The following is a 22,241-nucleotide window of genomic DNA, read 5'->3' as shown; positions in this document are numbered from 1 at the left end:
CCGACTCATTTCTCTGTTCTCATCTGGTCTCCTGAGCAACAAAACTCAACAGACAGACAGAATACAGGCATCGTAACATGGAATCACAAGACTCCTTAAGCAGCATGTGATGTCATGCTTACATGAAGTCTTCCACGCGCAGGCTGTTTTTGAGATCCTTTGAAACATTATTGAAAGACTCGGCTGTCATTTGTTTTGCTCACAAACATTTGTCACCAGGGTTCAAAACAAATGAAAATATTATTTTCAAGTCCTATACTGCAATGGTATTTCCACTAGTAGTTACTCATTCAAATGGGGTAAAAAAATAAAAAATAAAAAAGGGAGGTATAGGATGTTCATCTCATAGTTGTTACCTATAAAATGCTATGAGGCGTACAGTGCGGAAGTGCCAAAGAGAAAATACACTCAGTGAGCTCAGAAGGCGAATGATGTGGTCGATAAAGTCAGTGGGAAATGGCGGCTTTGGCGGGTGTATTCTGGCTGCGAATTAAACACACACTAAATGAGAATCAATAGTCGGAGTCCAGGGATCTTCTGCTTGAATGAAAATAGCTACACCTCCTCCAACTTTGATCGATTGGTGTGTGAGGGTTTGTCTGTTTTATTTGCGTGCATATCAGGTGTTTTTAAATACTCGGGGGTACAGTGGCCGATAAGTATAAGATGAATTACAAAACAAATTTGTGTCAAACATTTTTACCAACTTGTGTGTCCTCATCTATCTACCTTTTCATTTTATATAACGCTTTTCCCAATCAAGGTTGTGTCTGAGCTGGCGTTGACGAGGTGAAAGGCAAGTTAGACCCTCAAATGGTCGCCATCAAATTGCAGGACATGTGTTTCACCTTTTGTCAATCAAATATCTTGATTGTAAACTCTATAATATAGAAAAATTTTAATTTTTCGAATTTATATATATATATATATATATATATATATATATATATATATATATATATGTATGTATATATACGTAGTATATATATATATATGATTCTTGTGAACATCAATGAAAGGAACAGCCCGTGGCAATGGAATGTTATGTAATAAAATTCATACAGTGCAGTGAAAAAAATACTTGGTTTGCCGATAAGGAAAGGAATTCACCAGGACAAATGCTAATGTATTTTGCAAAAGGGAAAGAAATTACTGTGGTGAAGACTTCTTTCTTTGGAGAGAGGGGAAATGCAGGATGACATATGGAAGCAGGCCTGCGAAAGATTGCAAACTGTCGGGTGTTGACAAGGAAGAGCACAGCCAGACCGCATCAGATGGTCGTGTGCAAGTTGACTGGAAGTGAGAAATAGCAAGATAGGAAAGGTAGAGCTGGAGATCAAATGGTGGGTGTCAAGAAAGAGGCAATGTTGTGGGGACTTTAAGAAGGAGCTGAGAAAAACTCTGGATTATCCCGAGCCACTGGCAGATAATTGGCTTGATACAGCAGCACTGATAAGAGAGACAGGTTGGAAGGTGTTACATGTATTTTATAGGCGGACAGAAAAAGTAGCGTCTGGTCCTCTGACTTGAGGCTGGTACAAAGCGGTGGAGGAGCTCAAAGAGGTGAGATGGGATTAGACCATTTCAAGATGTAAAGAGAAATGGAAAAAATATTACAATGAAGTCTAAAATGTACAAGGAGACAGAAAAGGGAGGCCAGAATTGGAGTTATGTCGTTTAGACATGCAAAGAATGTACATATATATTTCAAAGGATGCTGGGAAGTGCAAATGGTGCCAAGAAAACTAAAGAGAAGATTTATGGATGTGGTGAGGGAAAACTAGCAGATAGCTGAATTTAGAGCAGAAGATGCAGTGGACAGAAAGAGAAGAGATGGAAGAGGATGATTTGCCGTGGTGACTGCTGACAAGGGTTAAGCCCAAAAGGGAAAGAATAATCCATAACTCATAAATTGCAAGGATTTCTTGTCATCTTAATGGAAGAAACTGAGCCAGTTACCTAATTTGATGTCATCGCGTGATAGTTTGTCTTCTCTTTGAACTGAACCCTGAAGTTGTGAGGCAGCCCATGCATCAGTAAAATTTCAATTTGAAAGGGAAATGAATACAATAATTACAATATATAGACCACTCTAGGTTTTTCAGGGACCACAAGGAGTTCACAGAGCGCCCTTTGATGAGCACTGCTTAGCATTCCTGATAGTTGTGTGGTCAGCACCTTGGACAGCAACATTATCACCACGTTGGTGCTGTTCAGGGACGATATGAATCAGTACGTACAGTAATATTTATGTTTCTACTGTCTAATGCTGTTTCCCTGATCGTGTTACTGCTCCAAAATGTCCTCTGGTATAACATCTTGCTCATTTTATGTCATTGGAATTGCGTTATCTTACAATTTAGTAGCAGAAATGGAAAACTATGGCTTGCTTTGGCCCTTAGCAGTGAGTCTTTTGGGTCATGGCTGTGTGTGTGTTTGTTTTTGTGTGTGTGTGCTGTGTTCGCATAAAGTTTGCTGACTCTCTGGCTTGGTAGGCTAAAGGCTACATGGCATCATTCCCTTGTGTGCCAATCGCAGATGTGTACACAACAGTGTGTGAATGCAATTTGCATATCCATGTGACCTTGTGCTATTTGTTATATCGTTAAAGCCAATTAATTCCCACCGGGCATCTGTGATTTTGATTTCATTACATGCACAAGTAAAATGTGCATGCTTGGCCAAATCTAGACAGAAAAGGAGGAATATTTTAGAATTTAACACTAATAGCATACTGCATATGTAAATGCTTTGTATGGGAACATGTCACATAAATATGTCAAATAAACATGAATCAAAAGACGAGGGACTGTGGAAAGAGCAAGAGAAAGTGGGTGGCTGGACAAGAGGTAAGTTGCCAGGCAGTGTGGGAGTTTCAACACGTCTCTCTATTTTGTGCATGTGTGTGAGGGGTGGGGTGGGGGCGGGGGGGGGGGGGGGGGGGGGCGGCATTAGTGAACAGAGCATGAGACCCAGCGAACGCTTGCATGGAGGCAGTTGTCATGGCAACAGAGGATGTCGTCTTTTCTGCAAGAGCTCTCTCGGCTGTCCCAGAATCTTACATCTCTCTTTCGCTCTACTGTGTCCTTGTGAGTCTGTATCAATAGTTCTGTTTTTTTTTTCTTGGGAGAGGGGAGGGACTAAAAGCAAACCAAACAAACCATCAACCACACCTGCCAGTGTCGTCTGCTTTTCAATCCTTTTTAGAACAGAACGATATTCATCAACTATATAGCACCACACAGTAGAAATTTGATTTCCCCTAGCCAACCAGCAAAGAAAGGCCTTGAGATAAAAAGTGGATTTAGATGTATTAAAAAAAAGGCATATTGTTATTATAAATGTGATGATAAAAATAATGTGTGTGAGACTAATGTGTGTATAATATACTATAACTCACCATACTTTCCTTTTGCATAGGCAATACATGCATACACAGGGCATTAATCTCTGCATAACAGATTAGGAATCAAAACACTTAGGCTGCTTAGCCCTCTCAGGTATTTAGATTTTTCAAAGACTAATTCCCAGAAACCAAAAAAACAAACAAAAAACAACAACACTTAAAAAGCCACAGAACACCAAAATAAATTCCCTATAGTTCATCTAGTCTAAAAGTATCAATTTAGTCCCCATCTAATGCTGAAGGCAGCTATCTCGAAAGAAATGGCAAAGATTAACCATGAGAAGCACAGGGAGGAGATTATGGCCATATGATCAATGCAACACGTCACATGCAAGTTCAAGGAATGTGACCCACATCACTGAAAACATCTAAATCTCTTCCATTGAGGAACAGTCTGGCGCCAGGTTTACATGCACAACATGCACGTTCAAGAACACGCTGAAGAAATGAAGACAATTATATTTTGTGCAAGTAAGGCCTCTGGAAGTGCCTGTCCTGGTTTAATGATACATGTAGCCCAGTGACCATGTTGTCATGATGATATTGTGAAAATGACCAAATGATGCCATCACAACCCCATTCCACAATGCATGGAAAGAAAGATGATAACTGGCTCACGCAATAAGCCAAGCAGGAATCCAAGCGAAATCCTCTTATTCATATGCTAAAATAAAGGTTATTAGTTGAATTAAATTTATGAATTGATTTAATACTATTCTTTGTTAATTGGCATCTTTTCATTTGCAGCTCCAAAATTACATCTGTTGTGTAATGTAATTTGCTCATTTTCCTGGTTAAAGAGCATTAACATGGGATTGGGTTAATATTTCTGTAAACAATGGCACTGGAATTGAAGCTTTATTTGGGTCACCTTTACCATCTGTTCCTTCATCTTTTATGTTCTTCTGCAACTCTAAAGGTCTTTCTCAATCTCACACACGCACACACACACACACACACACACACACACACACACACACACACACACACACACACACGCACGCACGCACGCACGCACGCACGCACGCACGCACACACGCACACACACACACACACACACACACACACACACACACACACACACACACACACACACACACACGCATACACTTGATTTCCAGTTGTGTTGCCAAAGGCGGAGAAGCTTAAAAAAAGTCATCACCTTTCACTATAGTCATTTAAGTTTATTTGGCATAAGACAGAGCTCCAACATAAGAGTTAGTTCACAATGCTCCCATTAAAGGGCTAGAGACACCGGTATATGTATAAATCGGTTTTAGTTAGCTTATGGGCTTATAAATATAAATTGACGAAAAGGAAGCTGTTGCTCTGAAAAATATCATTTAAATTTGCCGCACAGACGAGTTTGACTGCACCGAGCCGCCAGCCGGAAGTGACGTCTCATGACGTCTCAAGTTGTACGCGTTTAGCTTCAGTGAATGTAAACAAAAAGAGAAGAGGGGCCAGCGCGGAGACGTCGGGCCAGGTTTGCGGCCAACCCAGCTCGCCTAGCCGTGCCTTCCATTATCCTGGCGTACGTTCGTTCGCGGGACGACAAGATGGGTTGAGTTCGCCTGATAGGATCCACGAACCAGACAGTGCGTGCCTGCTGTGTGCTCGTGTTCACAGTGGCCTGGTTGGCTGTCATCTTTCCGGACTCTGCTGTGCATCGGGAGCGGCTAGCGTGCTATCACTCTTATTGTTCATCTTCTTGTTTTATTTTTCCTGTGTTGTTTACTTGTATGTGCGTTGTGAACTCTGTCTTATCTTTCCGGACTCTGCTGTGCATCGGGAGCGGCTAGCGGGCTATCACTCTTATTGTTCATCTTCTTGTTTTATTTTTCCTGTGTTGTTTACTTGTATGTGCGTTGTGAACGCTGTCTTGTCACCCTGGGATAGTGAGAAACGTAATTTCGATCTCTTTGTGTGTCTTGACATGCGGAAGAATTGACAATAAAGGAGACTTTGAGACTTTGACTTTGAAAAGTATGTCGAAGCGTGACGGGAGGGGCACAATTCAGAAAACGTGCTCAGCTCGTCGAAAAAATGCGATTTAAGAAATAAAGTAAAAAAATGCGCCTAAAACCTAAACCAAACGCTGCAGATGTTTATTTCTTCATTCGCAGTGGTCAACTCGGCATTCTACTCTTTTTACTATGCCAACCTAACCACAGTGACGGGAGAGGCACAATTCAGAAAACGTGCTCAGCTCGTCGAGAAAATGCGATTTAAGCAATAAAATTAAAAATGCTTATAAAACCTAAACCAAACGTTGCAGGTGGTCATGTCTTCATGTGCCGAGATCAACTCGGCACTCTAAAGCCCCCAAGAGCACTTTTTACTTTTTACTATGCCAACCTAACCAGAGTGACGGGAGGGGCACAATTCACAAAATGTGCTCAGCTCAGCCCAAGTGAACTGCTAGATTCATCATATTCTGCGTCAAAAGAGGTTTCTGAATCGGATAAAATAATGCTAATATTGCCGCTAGAAACGGAGCTGTCGCTATCATCTGCCATGTTGTTTGGGTTTGTTGACATCCAGATGTACAACTTGTGACATCACAGTAATGGCGCCGCCAGTTTGGCTTCGTGCGGGACCCGATCGATAAACTGGCATTTCATTTCAGCTTTATTCTTAGTAATCGGTGTCCATTTTTAATTTCCAATGCGGCAAATGTGTTCACTTTATACATTCTATCAAATTCCGTTCTAATTGAAAAAAAAAAAAAGGATGTCTCTAGCACTTTAATCCGCACTAACTGGACTAATGAGAACAGGTGTAGTGGCAGGCAAGGGGCGTCGGCACACCCATTCAGTGCAGAGGAAGAAGTGCAGACATTGTTGGTGAGTTATGTTTCATTTCCAATACATTCAAACAAGTGTAGCAATGATCTGTACCAATTTGAGAGAGCATTCTGGAGGAAGTTGCAAGCATATAAATCCACCTGACCTGCACTTATCTATCCTCATTTACCAGAATGTAGATAGCTGAATGTTTCTTTGTTGATATATCAGTAAGAAAGAAGTACTTTTAGGAAGGTTGAACCTAATTAATTCAAGGATGCAGTTTGATCTTTGATTTGATTTTTCACTTAAAAAATTAGGTGGTGAGCCAGATCTGGCCCCCAGATGTATGGCCTCCAAAACATTTGCGTTAAAATCCAGTCTTTCGCCCTTTTCTCCCAATGCAAATAGATTGTGGAGGCACAGCTTGTGTGTTCAGCGACGCTGTCTTTTCTGTAAATGGCAGCGCTGGTGGTCAGATGGTGGATTTTGGAATGCTGTGAGGTGCCAGAGTTTGAGCATTCCCCCCCCCCCCTTTTTTTTTTTAAAGTGTTGATGTTGAGGAGATGGTGATTAGGGTGAAGGAGGAAAGAGAATATCATTAAGGGAAAAGTGGGACCCTCACATGCCTTTGGAGCCTCACTACACACGTCTGCTAGTCCCCTTGAGGGGTTGAGGCTATACTGCAATAGCTGACGCAACAGGACGTGTTGCCGCTCACCTCTCCCCTCCCCAGAGAACATCTGGCTCCCTACACCAGCCATATGCCTTGTAACATGAACCCCCCGCTCATCTCACTTTCATGTCTTTCTCTCTTACTGTCCTCGTCTCGTTGCCTTTGATGGAGTGCCAGAGGCTGGCAGATGCTCTTGCTGCACGACTTCATATGCCCGCAGCCTCCTTCTGCAACCACCCTTTACAAACTGCACACGAGCACACACACATACATTTATGGTCATGAAGTATCACAGCTCATGGTGCCCTTGAACTACCAAAACTTGCCGCATTGCTGATGCTATATGGTCACTTGTAAGAGCACGGGTGTGTTGATAAATTATACATATATGAATGCTGATACACATTCCGATGATGCTGATGCTATGAATTGTCCCTGGCGAAGAAGGGCAGCATCTCATTATGGTTCACAACAATGCTGTTATTCCAGAAGGCAAGAGATATCAAAGATACTGAAGAAGGAATATTTTTTGTTCCTGTTTGTATAATTACTCACTCTTTCTTCCAGATTTTAGAATACCAATATAGTTTACTGTCTGAAAATAATTTGTCCAACTGACACTAGCATTTGGAGTTTGACAATCTGAGTGCTTTTTAATGTTTTTTTGTGCTTATAGTTGTGTGCTCCAGTTCAATTAGCTGCTTGGATTAAAAAATATGACCCTACATCACACATTTAGAATGGCTCTTTTTGTCCTATTTAGGTTTGTTGCAATTATTTGGACTGTGCACATTGTGTGTGCTATGCTGACTCGTCTGACATTTTGCATTGACTTTGAGGACCAGATTGCCATAAAGCAAATTGATCGGGTGCCTGAGTGAATGTGAGGCTGCTTATACCTGTGTAAAAGTCATTGTGTCTTGTTAGAGAGTATCTTGTTAGCTGTGCAGAGATTTGCGTGAATGACGTGACAAATATTCACATTAATATCGTATACACTCAAGAAAGTAAGGAGTCATATATATTGCCAATATTGCGCTCCTCAATTTGGACTATGTTCAGTATCCGGGCTTTGACTCAGAGGATTCAACCTCAATAAAAGCATGAAATGTGTGCATCATTTCTCAGCACAAACCCTTATTGCTTCTGACATATTGTACTTTTACTGCAAGCACATCGAAGACAGGAAATCATGGACAGGAAATAAATGATACAGCAGTGATAGCATAGCATCACAAGAAAGCTACTGGCTTTCTCCACTGCGATCCCTACATTGCTCAAGCAGTGGTGTAGTGTAGACAACACCATGAGATTTGCTGTTTCAGCAATGCTTTAAAAGTTGATGAAGATAATCGAAGAGCAGAACTAGAGCGCAGACCTTCACTAAGTCTGAATTGTTAATTAACGTAAAAGCAATTCACACACTGTGTTTGTTTGTCCATCTGTTTGTTGATTAGATGGCTATTTCCTGGTTCATAAAGTAAACAGATGGGAGTTGCCATTATGATTTGATTGGGTTGACGGGCTCCAATGACCATAGCAAAGAACCATAATGACCCAAATGGTAAAATTGCGGGGTGTGCACCCTTATGCTGATCCTTAACAACATATAAAATATATCATCTTTTTTTTTTTGTATAATTATGTGTGTTTAACGTAAAATTGTTTGTTGTGAAAATGGAAAATACAAACAAAGCTGTTGGGGGGCCGACGACTTACAAAATATTGTACTACAAATCAATCCATTTGTCCTCATCAGGGAGGTGAGCTGGAGCCTTTCCCAGCAAACTTTGGCCGAGAGGCGGGGTACATCCTGGACTGATCACCAGCCAATTTAAGGATGCTACAACCAAAATTATAGTCCCTGGTTTGATGCTCAGAAACATCTGTCAACATAGATTACAGCATTTCTGAGGACTTTCTAAAGTGTATCGCTGAAATAACTACACACAGGCCTTAATTTCTGTTTACTAAGCATCGTCACAATTTCCAAAATTGCGCTACAAATTGATATTTGATCGACTACATTAAATGCAATCAAATTGTATGAGGATAATCTAACTTTTGCAACATCAGTAAATCACAAATGCTTGCAGGACGGATGGACAATGGCAGAATGACATCTGGACAATAGCTGTGTCCCTGATCAGTCCAAACAGAACAAAGCTATAAGTGGACCACAGTGAGTCATCACAGAAGGATGTTTTCCATCCCGCGTTATTGCTTTGGAGCTCAATGCTATCTCCCGTTTGACAGCCACATCACTGATGAATAACGGCATCTTTATATCTGTGGCCTTGTTAGGTCTATAACGTTGTCCGTGTGTATGTGTGCGTGTGCGTGTGCAAGTGCGTGTGCGTATATATAGATGCATATATATATATATATATATATATATATATATATATATATATATATATATATACGTATGTATATATATTATCAGTTTGGCTTCATATCTGATCGATTTGACAAGGTAAATCATAACATTAAATTTGCATGATGTCAAAACAGAAGTTTCCTGAGTTCAATACCGAGTAAGCTGTATCATGCGGAACCATCAATCTGTACTGATTATCTGATACAGGGTCACTTGGATTCAATTGTGGGTGGGTGGGGTGTTTGCAGTGTACAGCTCACCAGTACACACATGCTAGTGTAGTTACATTTGGGTTTTTGTGTGTGCCAATATTTGTGTCATTAGGGATAAGGGATGTGATCATAACCTGACAAATGGAAAATGAGCTGCCTCATCAATCACTTGCTTTACAGCAGCTCACTCAAGCCCCAATCTCTCATCTTGCCTTCTATGTACTCATGAAGCTTGAAACTTTTACTTAAAATTCCATACTGTGGACGCAACGATGAAAAGTTCTCTACACGGCTACAGATTTTCTGCAATGCAGTATCGCAGTGTGGTATTCTAACAGCTCTCTTTTATTCCATCAGTCATATACAGCACATCCACCCAGACTAAATCGAAGATAAATATATATAGTGCTCAAATGTCAAGGTCAGTTTAACTTCACTGTTCAGGGGCCGACATTCTGAGATCAAATTTGATGGTTACGCAGCCAAAGGATATTTTATTAATCACTTAAAGGTCTGGGTGACACAGAATGACACAAACCCTTTTATTGATAGAGTACCAGATTGTTAGTGGAGGAAAGTGCAACTGCCAGGTCGCCATTCCACAGCTGGCCATTGGGCTTTGCCAGGAGAACTTTAAAAGTCCCATTAAAGTGAAACTAATTGGCTGCAAGTATAATTTCCATCTAAAAGCTGTAGCAGAACCAAACATACTTTATCTTCATAATTATCTTAACAGGTCCCAGATGAAGGGACCGCTTCTCTTCACATCTAGCTTGGTGTGTCCTTTTCTTGCTCACCTGTTGTTAACTTGAGATATTAGCCCAGTAAAGCAGCTCAAGAGACATGCAAGTGGTTTAGCTGCATGCTAGCTGACTGGGCTGGCGGCCTTAAGACTAAAAGCTAAGTGGTAGCGCATATTGAAGAATAATGTCTGGAAAGGAGTGGTTAGGAAAAAATCTAATCTCATCAATATTGTTCCAACAAGCTTTTTTGATGCTTCTTACGGGTTCTAGTTCTAAAGTCAGGCCTGTATATTGCTCATAAAATCATGCAACTATAATTTGCAGAGTGAGATGTTGAAATCTTGTGTTATGGTTACATTAAAAAGAAAAATCAAGCAATAGGCTACGACCAATTACACCAAATAAAATAGTAGAAGGAAAGGGAACCACTACCACTACACAGATATGATGGGAGACAAGCACAAAAAGCAACATGTAGTAAGGCTGAAAAAACTGTTGAACCAGGTTACGCAACCCTTTATCCTGGCTCGAGGCTGACATCTAGTGGCTTGTGTCAAAACCTTGAATCGTGACTTTCATGCGATTATATCGCGCTACCTATACGTGCGTGAGTTTGTGTGCGCGTGCACCTGTTTGCGTGCGTCCGTTGTTTAAGTGTGTGTGCGCGCCTACGAGCCTGGCTATATATGTTGCTCTTTCTTTTCTGTTTTACTTTGAACATATATTTGAACATTATATTTTTTCTTTTGAACCATTGAGCGTCAATATCCATTTATTTCCAGTCAATTTGATCAAATTCTCATCCATTTATGTATGATCTTACACGTTTCAAGCGTTTCAAATATAAATGTCTTATCATTCTACCAGGCACAAAAATGTGACCGTAGAATGATTTTACTATCACATTTTTGATGACTTTGGTTCTCTAAATATCCAAGAATGACCCTCTGGATTCAGATATGGAGTTTAAGGTGGAAAATTAGCATTGAGCTCGTGATGTGGCTTACTGCGAGTAGGAGTTAGTTAGTTTGAATGTGTGAATTGAAGCTGATTCAACTGTTTCATATTAATCCGAAAAATTCCTCGACATAATGTGTTTGTTTGAACATGCTTTACTTGCTTGTGGTTGTGTGTAAGAGCGGAGCCACATCTGGAAACAATAGACCAGTAGATGCTGTCACTTTGCTCTTACCTCAGGATTTTGAGGGAGCCCTTAAACAAACACTCATTCAGTCACAGTAAATTACAGGAAGGTAATCCTAGCTACAGATCCAGATATTTGGAAACCCTCGCCAGTACTTTGCCTGCACTCCCACATCTCATACACACACACTTAGGAGCTAATTTAGTGCATAGCTGGGTTATAGCTAAATGTCATGCCAAACAAAGTCAAACTCTGCACTGGTGCAGTGTGAATGATAAAACATCAATTTAAAAAACACATCAAAAAAGCAGTATCTATTTTGGTTGTTTTATGATGATGATAACAATAAAATAATAATTAATAAAAACTAAGCCAAACACTGATTATATTATTGTTTATGTGGCCAATTTGAACAGATTGCCAGGGAGGTGTGTAAGAAAAATATATATACATTATCAAAATACAGGGCGGCTCGGTGGCGCACTGGGTAGCACGTCCGCCTCACAGTTAGGAGGGTGCGGGTTCGATTCCACCTCCGGCCCTCCCTGTGTGGAGTTTGCATGTTCTCCCCGGGCCCGCGTGGGTTTTCTCCGGGCACTCCGGTTTCCTCCCACATTCCAAAAACATGCTTGGTAGGCCGATTGAAGACTCCAAATTGTCCCTAGGTGTGAGTGTGAGTGCGATTGGTTGTCTGTCTCTGTGTGCCCTGCGATTGGCTGGCAACCAGTTCAGGGTGTCCCCCGCCTACTGCCCGATGACGGCTGGGATAGACTCCAGCACGCCCGCGACCCCCGTGGGGACTAAGCGGTTCAGAAAATGGATGGATGGATCAAAATACAATTTAGGCCATTATTTAAGAAGGTGACTATCTTACTTACTGCACTCACTTTTTTTTTCAGCATTTTAACTGTATGACAGCCCTAAAATTTGGAGACTCTTAATTTCTAATTAGGACAGCAAACTTCCAAACACTGCAGAGGATGGAATAAATATTTTAATTTGTAATAAAAGTAGGCTATCGTTAAACTTTCAGAATTTCTTGGTGTCTTATCAGACAGGAGGTGGCAGCATTGTTTAACAGGGCACAACTTCTATGACAAAACTCTGGTGGCTTGTACATAAAATGATGCTGTCATAAAGCGGTATCATTAACCCAGTGGTTCTTAACCTGGGTTCGATCGAACCCTAGGGGTTCGGTGAGTCGGTCTCAGGGGTTCGACAGAGCCCCCACTGAGGAGGTCCGAACAAACCTGTTTTATCGTGTAGTTTCTGATTTGCCAGTATGTAATTTGTTGCGATTTCATGCATTGTGTTGGTTTTGTTCTTTGAACAAGGTGACGTTCATGCACAGCTCATTTTGTGCATTAGTAAAAAACATCTATATCTTGAATTTAAAAAAAGAAAAAAAATCACCAACGAGGAGTTTGGTGAAGGCGCATATGAAACTAGTGGGGTTCGGTACCTCCAACAAGGTTAAAAACCACTGCATTAACACAATGATTTTTTTTTTATACTGTAAATTTGTTGCTACGCACATTTAAACAAACACAGAGACGCAAACACCAAACATTTCAGTAACCAAAGCTTTTTATTCATCTTATACAAAAATGTCATTTAAATAACAAACAACTTCTTAAAATTCTGTCACTTTTTACAAGGATAAATTATCATTTTCCTATAATACACTAATCACCTCTCCAGATTTTTTAGGCTAAAACCAGCAATGGTGAACTAAACCCAACATTGATTTCTATCTGGGGATTTATTTTTCTCAAAAATCGTGGCCTGTGTCAAAGTAACTTAACTATTGTCTAACTGTTTCAAACATGATGGGAGGCATAGTGCGGTCATACAGGAGGTGGCCGCCAAAGTTATTAAAAAAGGCAGACTTCATTAGTTCAGGCGGATGGTGGTCAGTGCTTTGCTTAATTCACTTTAGCTCAATGTAATGTTTGTTTAACTTTGGAAATGTAATCAGCGCGCCAAGGTATGCTGCGCCGGGGACCACTGGTGGCTGCTCCGAGCTTCTCAGGTTCACCACAATATTTAGAATTATCTACAACAAGGTCTCATTTCCCTTGGTAGGCAGAGACACAACCCAAGTCTGTAAACTGATATCCTCGACTATCTCTGTAGATTGACCTCAAAATACATGTGACAGTATTACAGCAAGGCACTATCTGATTTCACATGACATCAATGCTTGTATCATAAGTCCTTGTGCAGTTGAATTCCCCACGTTGGACTCTAGCTTGCACGAGAACTAAATGTGACACACATTACAAATATAATACATTCCAACACTCACTGAAACGCAAGCGCTTTGTTCGATTGTCGTGCAAACACACGTGTACATTGATGAATGCTGCACTAAGACATGGTGAGTGAGATACTTGTGAATTGATGATTTCCCAATTCTCAAATACATTGAAGGATATTATTTCTGGGAGTAGTTTAATTGTCTAGCCACAATGCAGTCCAGACACGCGTCACACATGTTTCTCTTTGTGGAACTTGGATGATTTCATTGACTGTGAAAAGTCAAACTGGAACTGATATTTCCCCAGAAGTGAGATCACTATACAGTCATAGATATTCTATGGGGAGTGGATTTGATTTGTTCTTTATGTGTTTAAAAAGATAGTTGCATGAGGGCATGTTTTTGCAACTGCTATTTAGTATTGAATGTTGTGTCTTTTGGCAAGTGATTGTCCAATAACATTGGATTTTGGCTCATGTTTGGAAAGGGCAGCTTTAATTTCCTGGACTGCCCATTAACCTGTGAGCATGTACAGTCCCCGGTTCCCAGGCGACTGCACACATAATTGAAAAAAAAATAGGGTCTATAAAGATAACAGAGCCTTCTAGTCGAAGAGGTCGAGCTTCTCCCAAGTGAATTGCTCCTATAAGCAACTTCAGATTTCAGGTTCGCAATTTAGTAAAATATAATTTGATAGTCTTGCCCTCCTTGACAGTTCTCAGACAGAAGGCCAGAAAACAATGACAACTGGTTATTCTGTTTACATACAGTAGTTGTCCCTGATTTACTCAAGTCTTCAAATAATTGATGCTCGATGGAGTCATTATTGCAGCATCCAAGTAACAAGTGGATTTCTGTGCTTTTGACTTTTCATGCACCAGTCTGCTGTTCAAATTAATGCACTTGTGGCAGGCACAAACACTTCATGTTTTTCATCATAGTGCATTCCAGGTTGAAGCCGCTGCCCCCCCCCAATTTACAAACATCTGCATTGATCAAATAGTGTCAGCAAAAAAACGTTGCTACTACATTATAGGAACGTACGGCCGTTTGACACGTGATTCTAACTCTTGGTCTGGTATGTCTTTTCCATTTCCCATTCCATTTAAAAGAGAAAGACACGAGGCGCTTTGGGAAACTTCAGCCTGTATCTGAATACCATCTGGACATGGAGTGATCAATGGCCTTCACAGGCCTTTAAGGTAGAGGGATTATTGTACCCAGCAGGTTCAGTCCCTGCTGCTGAGTAGAAAATTGAGGCAGAGGTAGACGTGGCACTACTAAGCTTATTTTGTTTCCAATTTTCACGGTAATGCTTCAATGCTACCTGCTTTGTCTGTGTTCTTTCTCTTCCATCTCTCCGGGTTAGAAAAAGTCTTTAGAGAGTTCAAGGGGCTACCATTGCTACTAGTCTTTGAACATGTCTACCCTTTTTTCACCGCCTTTCACATCCAGTGGTTTCTAGTACATCCTCTTTTTGTCAGGGTGAGTGTCTGTGAGATAAAGAACCAAGTTCAGTCTTATCCATTCTTTTTCCTCACACCACTGTCTCATTGCCTGTCCCCGGTTTAATCCAACCCTTGCCCGGTCCTCGCTTTCCCGCTCGACCTACTCTGCTGTCCTTGAGTAGACGGGTGGAGCAGCGTTGCCACGTGTGGAGGGTCTTGGCTGACCAGATCCACATACCTGAGGTGATGCCCACCAGCAGCGACATGAAGATTCGAAGCATCTCTGATGCAACGTACGAGTCTTGCGTGGTGGCTTTGAAATCTCCCCAGTGAGAAAGTTGGTAGAGGTAACAGCCAATCACAGTGGACGCAGGAACTGTGTAAAGCACGGAAAAAACTCCGATCTTCACCATTAAACGCTCAAGCTTGTCTGTCTTGGCGCCATCCTTCTGCAAATTGGAGCGGATCTTGAAAAGTGCGACGAGGCCAGCACAGATGAATAGGGTCCCTACAGTTCAACATAAAACACATTAAATTAAATAATTATATGTAAATAACGTTTGATGCCCTGAAATTCTACAAATATTTTTTTGGATAAAACATTAAACAACACTGCAGGTATATTACAATTTATGTTAAGTAAAACTGGAGCTAAAAAGGAATTTATTGGGGCCTTCTCACACTTTTACTTACCTATAAGAAGGTAGGTTGCTAGCGGTGCTACTACAAAGCCCGTGAGCGCCTCCTGCTGGAGGTTGCCTACATAGCATAGCCCAGTCAGATCGTCAGCATCCACCAATCTCATTATAAGAATGACAATAGTTTTAACAGCTGGGATGGCCCAAGCCGCTATGTGGAAGTAGGAGCTGTGCATTTCAATAGCCTCATGGCCCCACTTTAATCCCGCAGCCAAGAACCACGTCAGGGTCAGGATCACCCACCTGAGAAGAAGAGAAAATCAAATGATGCATGATTGTATATGTCAACAGTGTAAATACAGATAGGGCCATTCTGTGTTATTCTTTATGGCGGCAGATAGTAAAGGGTTACACAACAGATGGCGGTGTCATATTTTAGGCCAGAATTAAGTCCTTTGTGTTTACTTTTCCTGGAAAGGGGAAATCAAGGACAAAGACCAAAAGGAAGACTTTGTGCTGTGTTTTTCCAAGAGATGCCCAACAAGATTGTGCAAAGTGGCCTCGTTCCACTGGTGGTGTTTATACGTGTGAATTTATCCATTAAGTGCAGGCGTTATGGGACAGGATTTTAAAACAGGATGCTCGTCTCGTGTTCCAATTGTTGTTCAACATGAGATGGTTTGCGCGTGTGCACTAACCAAAGAGAGGAGGCCATGCCAAAGAAGTAGAGCAGGAGGAAGACGATGGCACAGCCGGTGCTCTTTAGTCCTTCCTGCACTAGAATAGGAACTTCGGTGGCATCCAGGTCACATGACACACGTTCCCTACCCAGAGTCAACCGGACCTGAGGTGGAGATAAAAATACATGATTAAACCGGAAAGCAATTGCAAAACAATTTTTTTCATTCTTGACCTTTCTACAGTTATGGCAAAACAAGACCACGGAATTTTATGTTCATGGAAAGAGCACATTGGAGAAAAACATTAAGTAAATAAGTCTTTGACAGTGGCTGTGTGTGACTAAAAGAGGGAATTGTTTAATCTTAATGACTGATTATCCACATGGATACCAATGCGAGGTACAGCTGCCCGGCCAGTTGTTTTAAATACACTGCCTTCCTAAATGAACTAAATGTACTCTGTAAGCACTGACCTCTGCCAAGGCTGAACAATAATACGAGATATGGTAAATTCCTCCCTTCAAGCCCGGTGGCTACTGAGACGTCATATGGAGGAGAAATGGAACGATTGAAAGAGGGAATTGTTTTTCTGTTTCATTGCACACATTCTTTTCCCACTAACACTTTTCATATGTTACATTCAATTGTGTCCCGTTACTGTATACTGGGTCTTAATGCAAATTTACAGTCGCATGCATCTGCCAACATTGTTCATCATGGTAACTCTGGGCCATTCTTCCACATACTTGTATGAGAATTTATTGCATTTTTGAATCATGCAGGTGCCAAGTATTTTTAGTGAAATAAAATTTCTGGGGAAATTGTGTGCGAATGCTGGAAAAAAAATTGGAATCATGTGGTATGATACTAAATCAAATGAAATCAAGTTCAATGATGTTGAATGATATGAAATGACATAGCGTGAAATAGAGTGATAAAAAGTACATGTTAGTGGAAAATGTGACATGATATAGAATTACATTGATAACTATGGAATGAGTGGAATGGTATTGAAAGATAAGGAATGATGTGCATTTATTTGGAATGATTTTGCTAAAGTAAAGAAGTCAACCTATATCTACGCACACACACAGAGAAATTACTCACCAGGTATGCAACACTGTACAAATTGCAGCACATGGACAGGAAGATGATGGGCCTCTCAGGGTAGGAGAATCGTTGGGAATCCAACAGAAAGGTCAGGACTGTTAAAGTGGTGGACAGAAAGCACAACACAGCCCAAACTGCCATCCAGGCATCCGTGAACACTTTGGCCCCACGCCTGTAGAGCCCGCTGTCGTAGCCGCATTGGAGTGCACAGCTGTCTGTCTGCTTCAGCCAGGTGTACTGGTCAGCCGCAGATCCCAAGGCCTGGCACTCCTCCTGGTGCGGAGGATGGCGGTAATATGGCGGATCATCATCCGCTGGGCCCTCCATGCACATGTGATTGTGGTCATTCTGAGGCGGGAATTGGCTGCAGTTGAGCGCCTGCTTAGGGAACAAAATGAAAAATACATATCATGATTAGGCTCCTACTGACTTACTTTCTTAAGCACTGTGATTGATATATTTGCAGTATATGTGAAGGCTGTTGACTTACATCGGGCCACTTGAAACCAAACTCCTGAAGCACTGGCTCGCATTTTCTCTTGACAGATAAACACATGCTGCCACATGGTCCGATAGGAATTGGCACTTTGTCCGTGCACATTGGCACATAGACCGAGCACAGGAAGAACTAAAGAAAAAAACAAAAAACAAATTGCTAGTTACTGTTGGAGATTGGGTATAAAAAAAATTCTCCCCAAAACTGATCCAAGGAATGCAGCAAAAAATTGTGCTAATTCCTTGCAAAAAAAGTGAATCTTATGACACCATGGATTTTTTTCTAATAAAGTCAATTCTGACTTTGACATAGAAATTAAATGTACTATTGCCATAGAAGGCCGTATGAACACAGGCTTGTTTTGATATCTGCTCTGTACCCCATTGCATCATCCAAAACCATTGCATCATGTCTATTCGTTGCAGGTCAACATTTCCACTTATAATAGCACAAACAACTTGGGTCAAGAAACCAGAGCCAGCATCAACCTGCTGCAAGGTTAGACACACAAATCTGCGTCTCCTAAAAACAACCCGAGGAGTAAACACAAGGGGCATGAGCCATGTAATCCTGCATAATCCCCCCCTTAATCCAAGGCTGAATTTTCTATGCCATGGCAACTGTTTTGAAATAGATCGATAAATCCGGGTTTCAAAGACATTTTCAAGAATGGAGTTGAAGTTGCATTTTATCGTTTCAGATGGTTATGATGTGACCTCGTTAAGCGGTCCAAAAGGTTAGCAATTAAGTTATTTTAAAGATTTTTCAGTTTCTTGTGAGGGAGTGAAATGTCACTTTAATTAAGTATACATGCTTGATGGTTTGGAAGTGATGGCTTTGACTGCCCAACTCAAATACATTGAGTGTTTGAACGCTACTGTATTAAAAATATTACATTTACATTTTAATAATTTGTGACTATATGCCTAACAGCTTGAATACAGTAATGACAGAGAAATGGTGAGGGTGTTTTCCATGAGCGTTGGTAAACTGAGCGCTGCCACTTCAGTGCCTAAAGCTGCCCTGGTTATTTGCCAGGAAGCCTCCCGTTCGAGCAAATGTTAGGGGATATGGTTTCCCTTTCACCTTTCCTCCCTCTTCTGTGTGTAGGAGGGGTGTCGGCTAATGTTACAGGGCGATTTTGAGCTGGAGCAGGGCAGGACTGTGGGGTTTGCAGTTCCTCTTTTCTCTGCCTGCCTCACACACTGAGCACAAATGTCTTTTGAAGAACTTTGCTGACTGTGGCACATTCAAAGCAGTTGCCCTATATTCAAGCATCAAGTAGCTAAAAAAAAACAAAAAAAACAACAGCACCTGTGGATAGGTCATGAGAAAAGATGCAATATATTGGCAAAAATGCATAAAATTAGGTGTGTGTGTGTGTGTGTAACTATATTACAAAAATTCTAATGTGGGGAATGCGCTCAAAAGATTCAAGATTCAAGAGTTTTTATTCGCCATGTTTGAGCGTGCCAAACAAGGAATTTGAATTTCACTAAAGCTGTTAAACGTATACTGCACAAATATAGGCAATTGTGCAGGGATCTGTGCCTGTTTGGTTACAATTTGATACTATTAAGGACAACTGGTACACACTGGTGCTTTCTACCATCTAATGAAAAAAACAACAACATTTAATTGTTCTGCTTGCCACTATACTACGTCAGTGACAGAAGTAGATGCAGTAATTGAGATTTGTGGACAAATCAAGTAAACTTAAATAATTTCCAGTACAGTGTAAATCACGCATGGAGTGAGGATGGTTGGCAGAGGATCGAGGCTAAACTGGCATTGTACTAGAGTCTAGTGACTAGACTGATATTAACTTTCCACTTGCAGTACTTCCTCGTCGAGGTGCCACCAACGTCAATACTTATGATGGCAACTCTTTGTTGGTATGCGCTCCCTTTCCTCCATCCGCGCAGGCACGCAGGCACGCACGCACGCACGCACATGCTTGCAGCAGACAGTCTGGACCCAGCATTGGCTATTTGAGTCTGTGTCCCCAAATGTGTGCGTGCTTGTGCGTAACAGCCACGGTTCTCACAAGCTGTTCTGTAGCGGTCTCCTTATAAATAAACACTCGACCCAGGGGTCGCATATGTGTGCCGTACCTTGAGCTGGCTGGAGCAGCCGTACTGTATGAGAGGGGTGAAAGTGTTCAGCTGCAATTCTGCGTCAGACTGGAGCACGTTACCGACGTGATTTGGCATTTTCGTGACGTTGTATCCCAAGCCCTGGCACATGCTGATCCGGATGGGGTCGCAGGTGATCTCCTCCACTTCATCGCCGAAGCCGCGCACCTCGCACGGCGCAGCGAGTAGACCGGACAGGAGCAGGAGGACTACCCGAGTGAGCGACACCATCATCCGCTGCATGCTCACTCCAAAACGCAGTCGACCACTTTTGCAATCTTATTCCTTTAAAAACCTCGCCTTGGGCAACAATACCAACTCTCCAACGTGCTCAGGCTTAGTCCCTTGTGGTCACCTTATCCTCCTATACGAAGGCGTTCAATAGATGCATATAAATCCAGAGAGAACGCTGGAACAAATATAAAAGACGGTTCTTGTAAAGACTGCGCATGTCGCTGCATGCCAAAACAAACCACACGTTTCTTCCTGGGAGATTCCATAAAAGTCCGCCAGTGAAGGGACAGCTCCAGTGACCAGCTTTTACGTCGCCAAGCTCCAGGCTACCGACCGGCTTCTTTATTGTGTCTGTGAGTGGGTAGAATTTTGGGTCCGTCCACGATACAGCCAACCAATCGTTGCGCCTCACTTTTCTTTCTCTGACCAACCCACGGCCGGGGGCGGGGTCCGGTAGACAAAAAAAAAAAAAAAAAAGAAGAGACTCCTTTACTCCTATCCTTGAGTTTCCCTCTCCAATTGTAACGTGATCAAGCACAACAAATTTTGACAGAATGATATCAAAAGCGAAATTTTAGAGATGAAGAGTAAAACTTAGGGGCTGATTTCACAGTTAAAATGATCCTTTGAAGGAGCTGTATCATGGAAAATTAACTTTTTTGCCATGTTGTAATGGCAATTCCTCATCACCACCCCCCTAAAGCGTTTTCCTTCATTCACTTATCTTGCAGCGTTGCTGCTCACTCCTCATTTCTAAGCACCAGCATGACCCGATCAAAGTAAAAAAAAAAAAAAAAAATGTCCTCACATTGCGATGTCACAAAGTGAGCTCCACCTCCCATGCCGCCCCGCCCCCTGCAGACGAACCTCACGCCCACTTTCTCAACAGCAGCTATCTGAAGTACTAATTATTGTTGGTGACTGTTTTCCTACATAACATTGAGATGTTCTGCGCACTCCGAGTCTACTGATGTGTGAGAATACAGCAGAGGCTGGGTTTGAGTGAACCAGGCGTCTTAATTACTTAACTCATATTTCATAAGAAAGTCGATTGCCATTGTACCGAAGATAATATAAAATCATATACATGCCTATAATTAACTGTGGAAAGTTTAAATAGCTTGAGACAGCTCATCTAAAGCTAAAACTGTATACATTGAGCTTCCATTCTCTAAAGGGTCAGCACCTCTAAATGGCCTTTGAACTTGGCATTGTAATTGAAAATAGTTGCTTAAGTGATGCTGAAGCACTGCAAATCTGTTTTGCATTGCAATGAATGCACATACTGGACAGGTTTTGTTTCATTGTGGCACCCTGGGAGAAGGCTTCACCTTTCCAGCATGAAAGAAGGAGTGAAGAGTGAGGGGACTTTAGAAAGAAACTGTAAAAACTCTTAGTTGGATTAGGTTTTTGTCTGTTTTGCACACTTCTGTCTCAGTCGATGCATATTCCAGATGTAATTGTACCTACCAGCTTGATTTGAGAAGTTAGGAACCTACAAATACCATTGCCCTCACCCCACCCCCTGCGCCCCAAGAAATGTTTTGGAACACGATTGGAACAAGCTTTGTGAAGTTACACAAAAGTGTTTTAAAACTGAGAAAAGCAACAATGGCATGAGAGAGAGACTTTTACTTAAAGTTGGAAAACCCTGCAGCTACAGCAATCTGGTTTTATGGTGCTGCTGTGCTGTGTTTTTATCACTGGCTAAATGGAGTGACGCGAGAATCTACTGTGACTATTGATTGGCATCAGCAATGACCACCCCGGCAAACCACCCTTCCCCCAACACACGCACACACCCATGATCACCATACCCCCTTTGTATAAATCAGAGGTCAAGACCAAAAGTAATTAGCACTGAGCCAAAACAATAGATTGTGCTGCCCCTGG

General features: G+C 41.6%; 1 protein-coding gene across 2 annotated transcripts; it reads right to left on the bottom strand.

Annotated features, from left to right (window-relative positions):
• Positions 1-12,916: 12,916 nt before the first annotated feature.
• On the bottom strand, positions 12,917-20,711 carry fzd4 (frizzled class receptor 4). 2 transcript variants are annotated; one of them, XM_049725826.2, is made up of 6 exons: positions 20,094-20,711; positions 17,974-18,111; positions 17,481-17,864; positions 16,392-16,537; positions 15,749-15,996; positions 12,917-15,563 (listed from the first exon to the last, which is right to left on the bottom strand). In XM_049725826.2, the coding sequence occupies exons 1-6, from the start codon at positions 20,355-20,357 to the stop codon at positions 15,145-15,147; spliced, it is 1,599 nt and encodes a 532-aa protein (XP_049581783.1). In that variant the 5' UTR covers positions 20,358-20,711; the 3' UTR covers positions 12,917-15,144. The 2 variants fall into 2 exon arrangements, with proteins under 2 accessions (XP_049581783.1, XP_049581784.1); XM_049725827.2 differs by having other exon boundaries at positions 17,481-17,861.
• Positions 20,712-22,241: the final 1,530 nt, after the last annotated feature.

Source organism: Syngnathus scovelli, chromosome 7 (assembly GCF_024217435.2).
Source record: "Syngnathus scovelli strain Florida chromosome 7, RoL_Ssco_1.2, whole genome shotgun sequence".
Lineage (NCBI taxonomy): Eukaryota > Metazoa > Chordata > Actinopteri > Syngnathiformes > Syngnathidae > Syngnathus > Syngnathus scovelli.
Note: the sequence above shows the minus strand (reverse complement) of the source record. Positions and strands in the feature narration are given on the sequence as shown.

Bases quoted from the DNA above. Each gene is read 5' to 3' on its own strand.
- fzd4 (XM_049725826.2), bottom strand. From the start codon at position 20,357: ATGCAGCGGATGATGGTGTCGCTCACTCGGGTAGTCCTCCTGCTCCTG. The intron at 16,538-17,480 runs GTGAGTAATTTC...TCTCCACCTCAG, and splicing joins TGTACAGTGTTGCATACCTG to GTCCGGTTGACTCTGGGTAG. The intron at 15,997-16,391 runs GTTAGTGCACAC...TCTTCTTCTCAG, and splicing joins GGCATGGCCTCCTCTCTTTG to GTGGGTGATCCTGACCCTGA.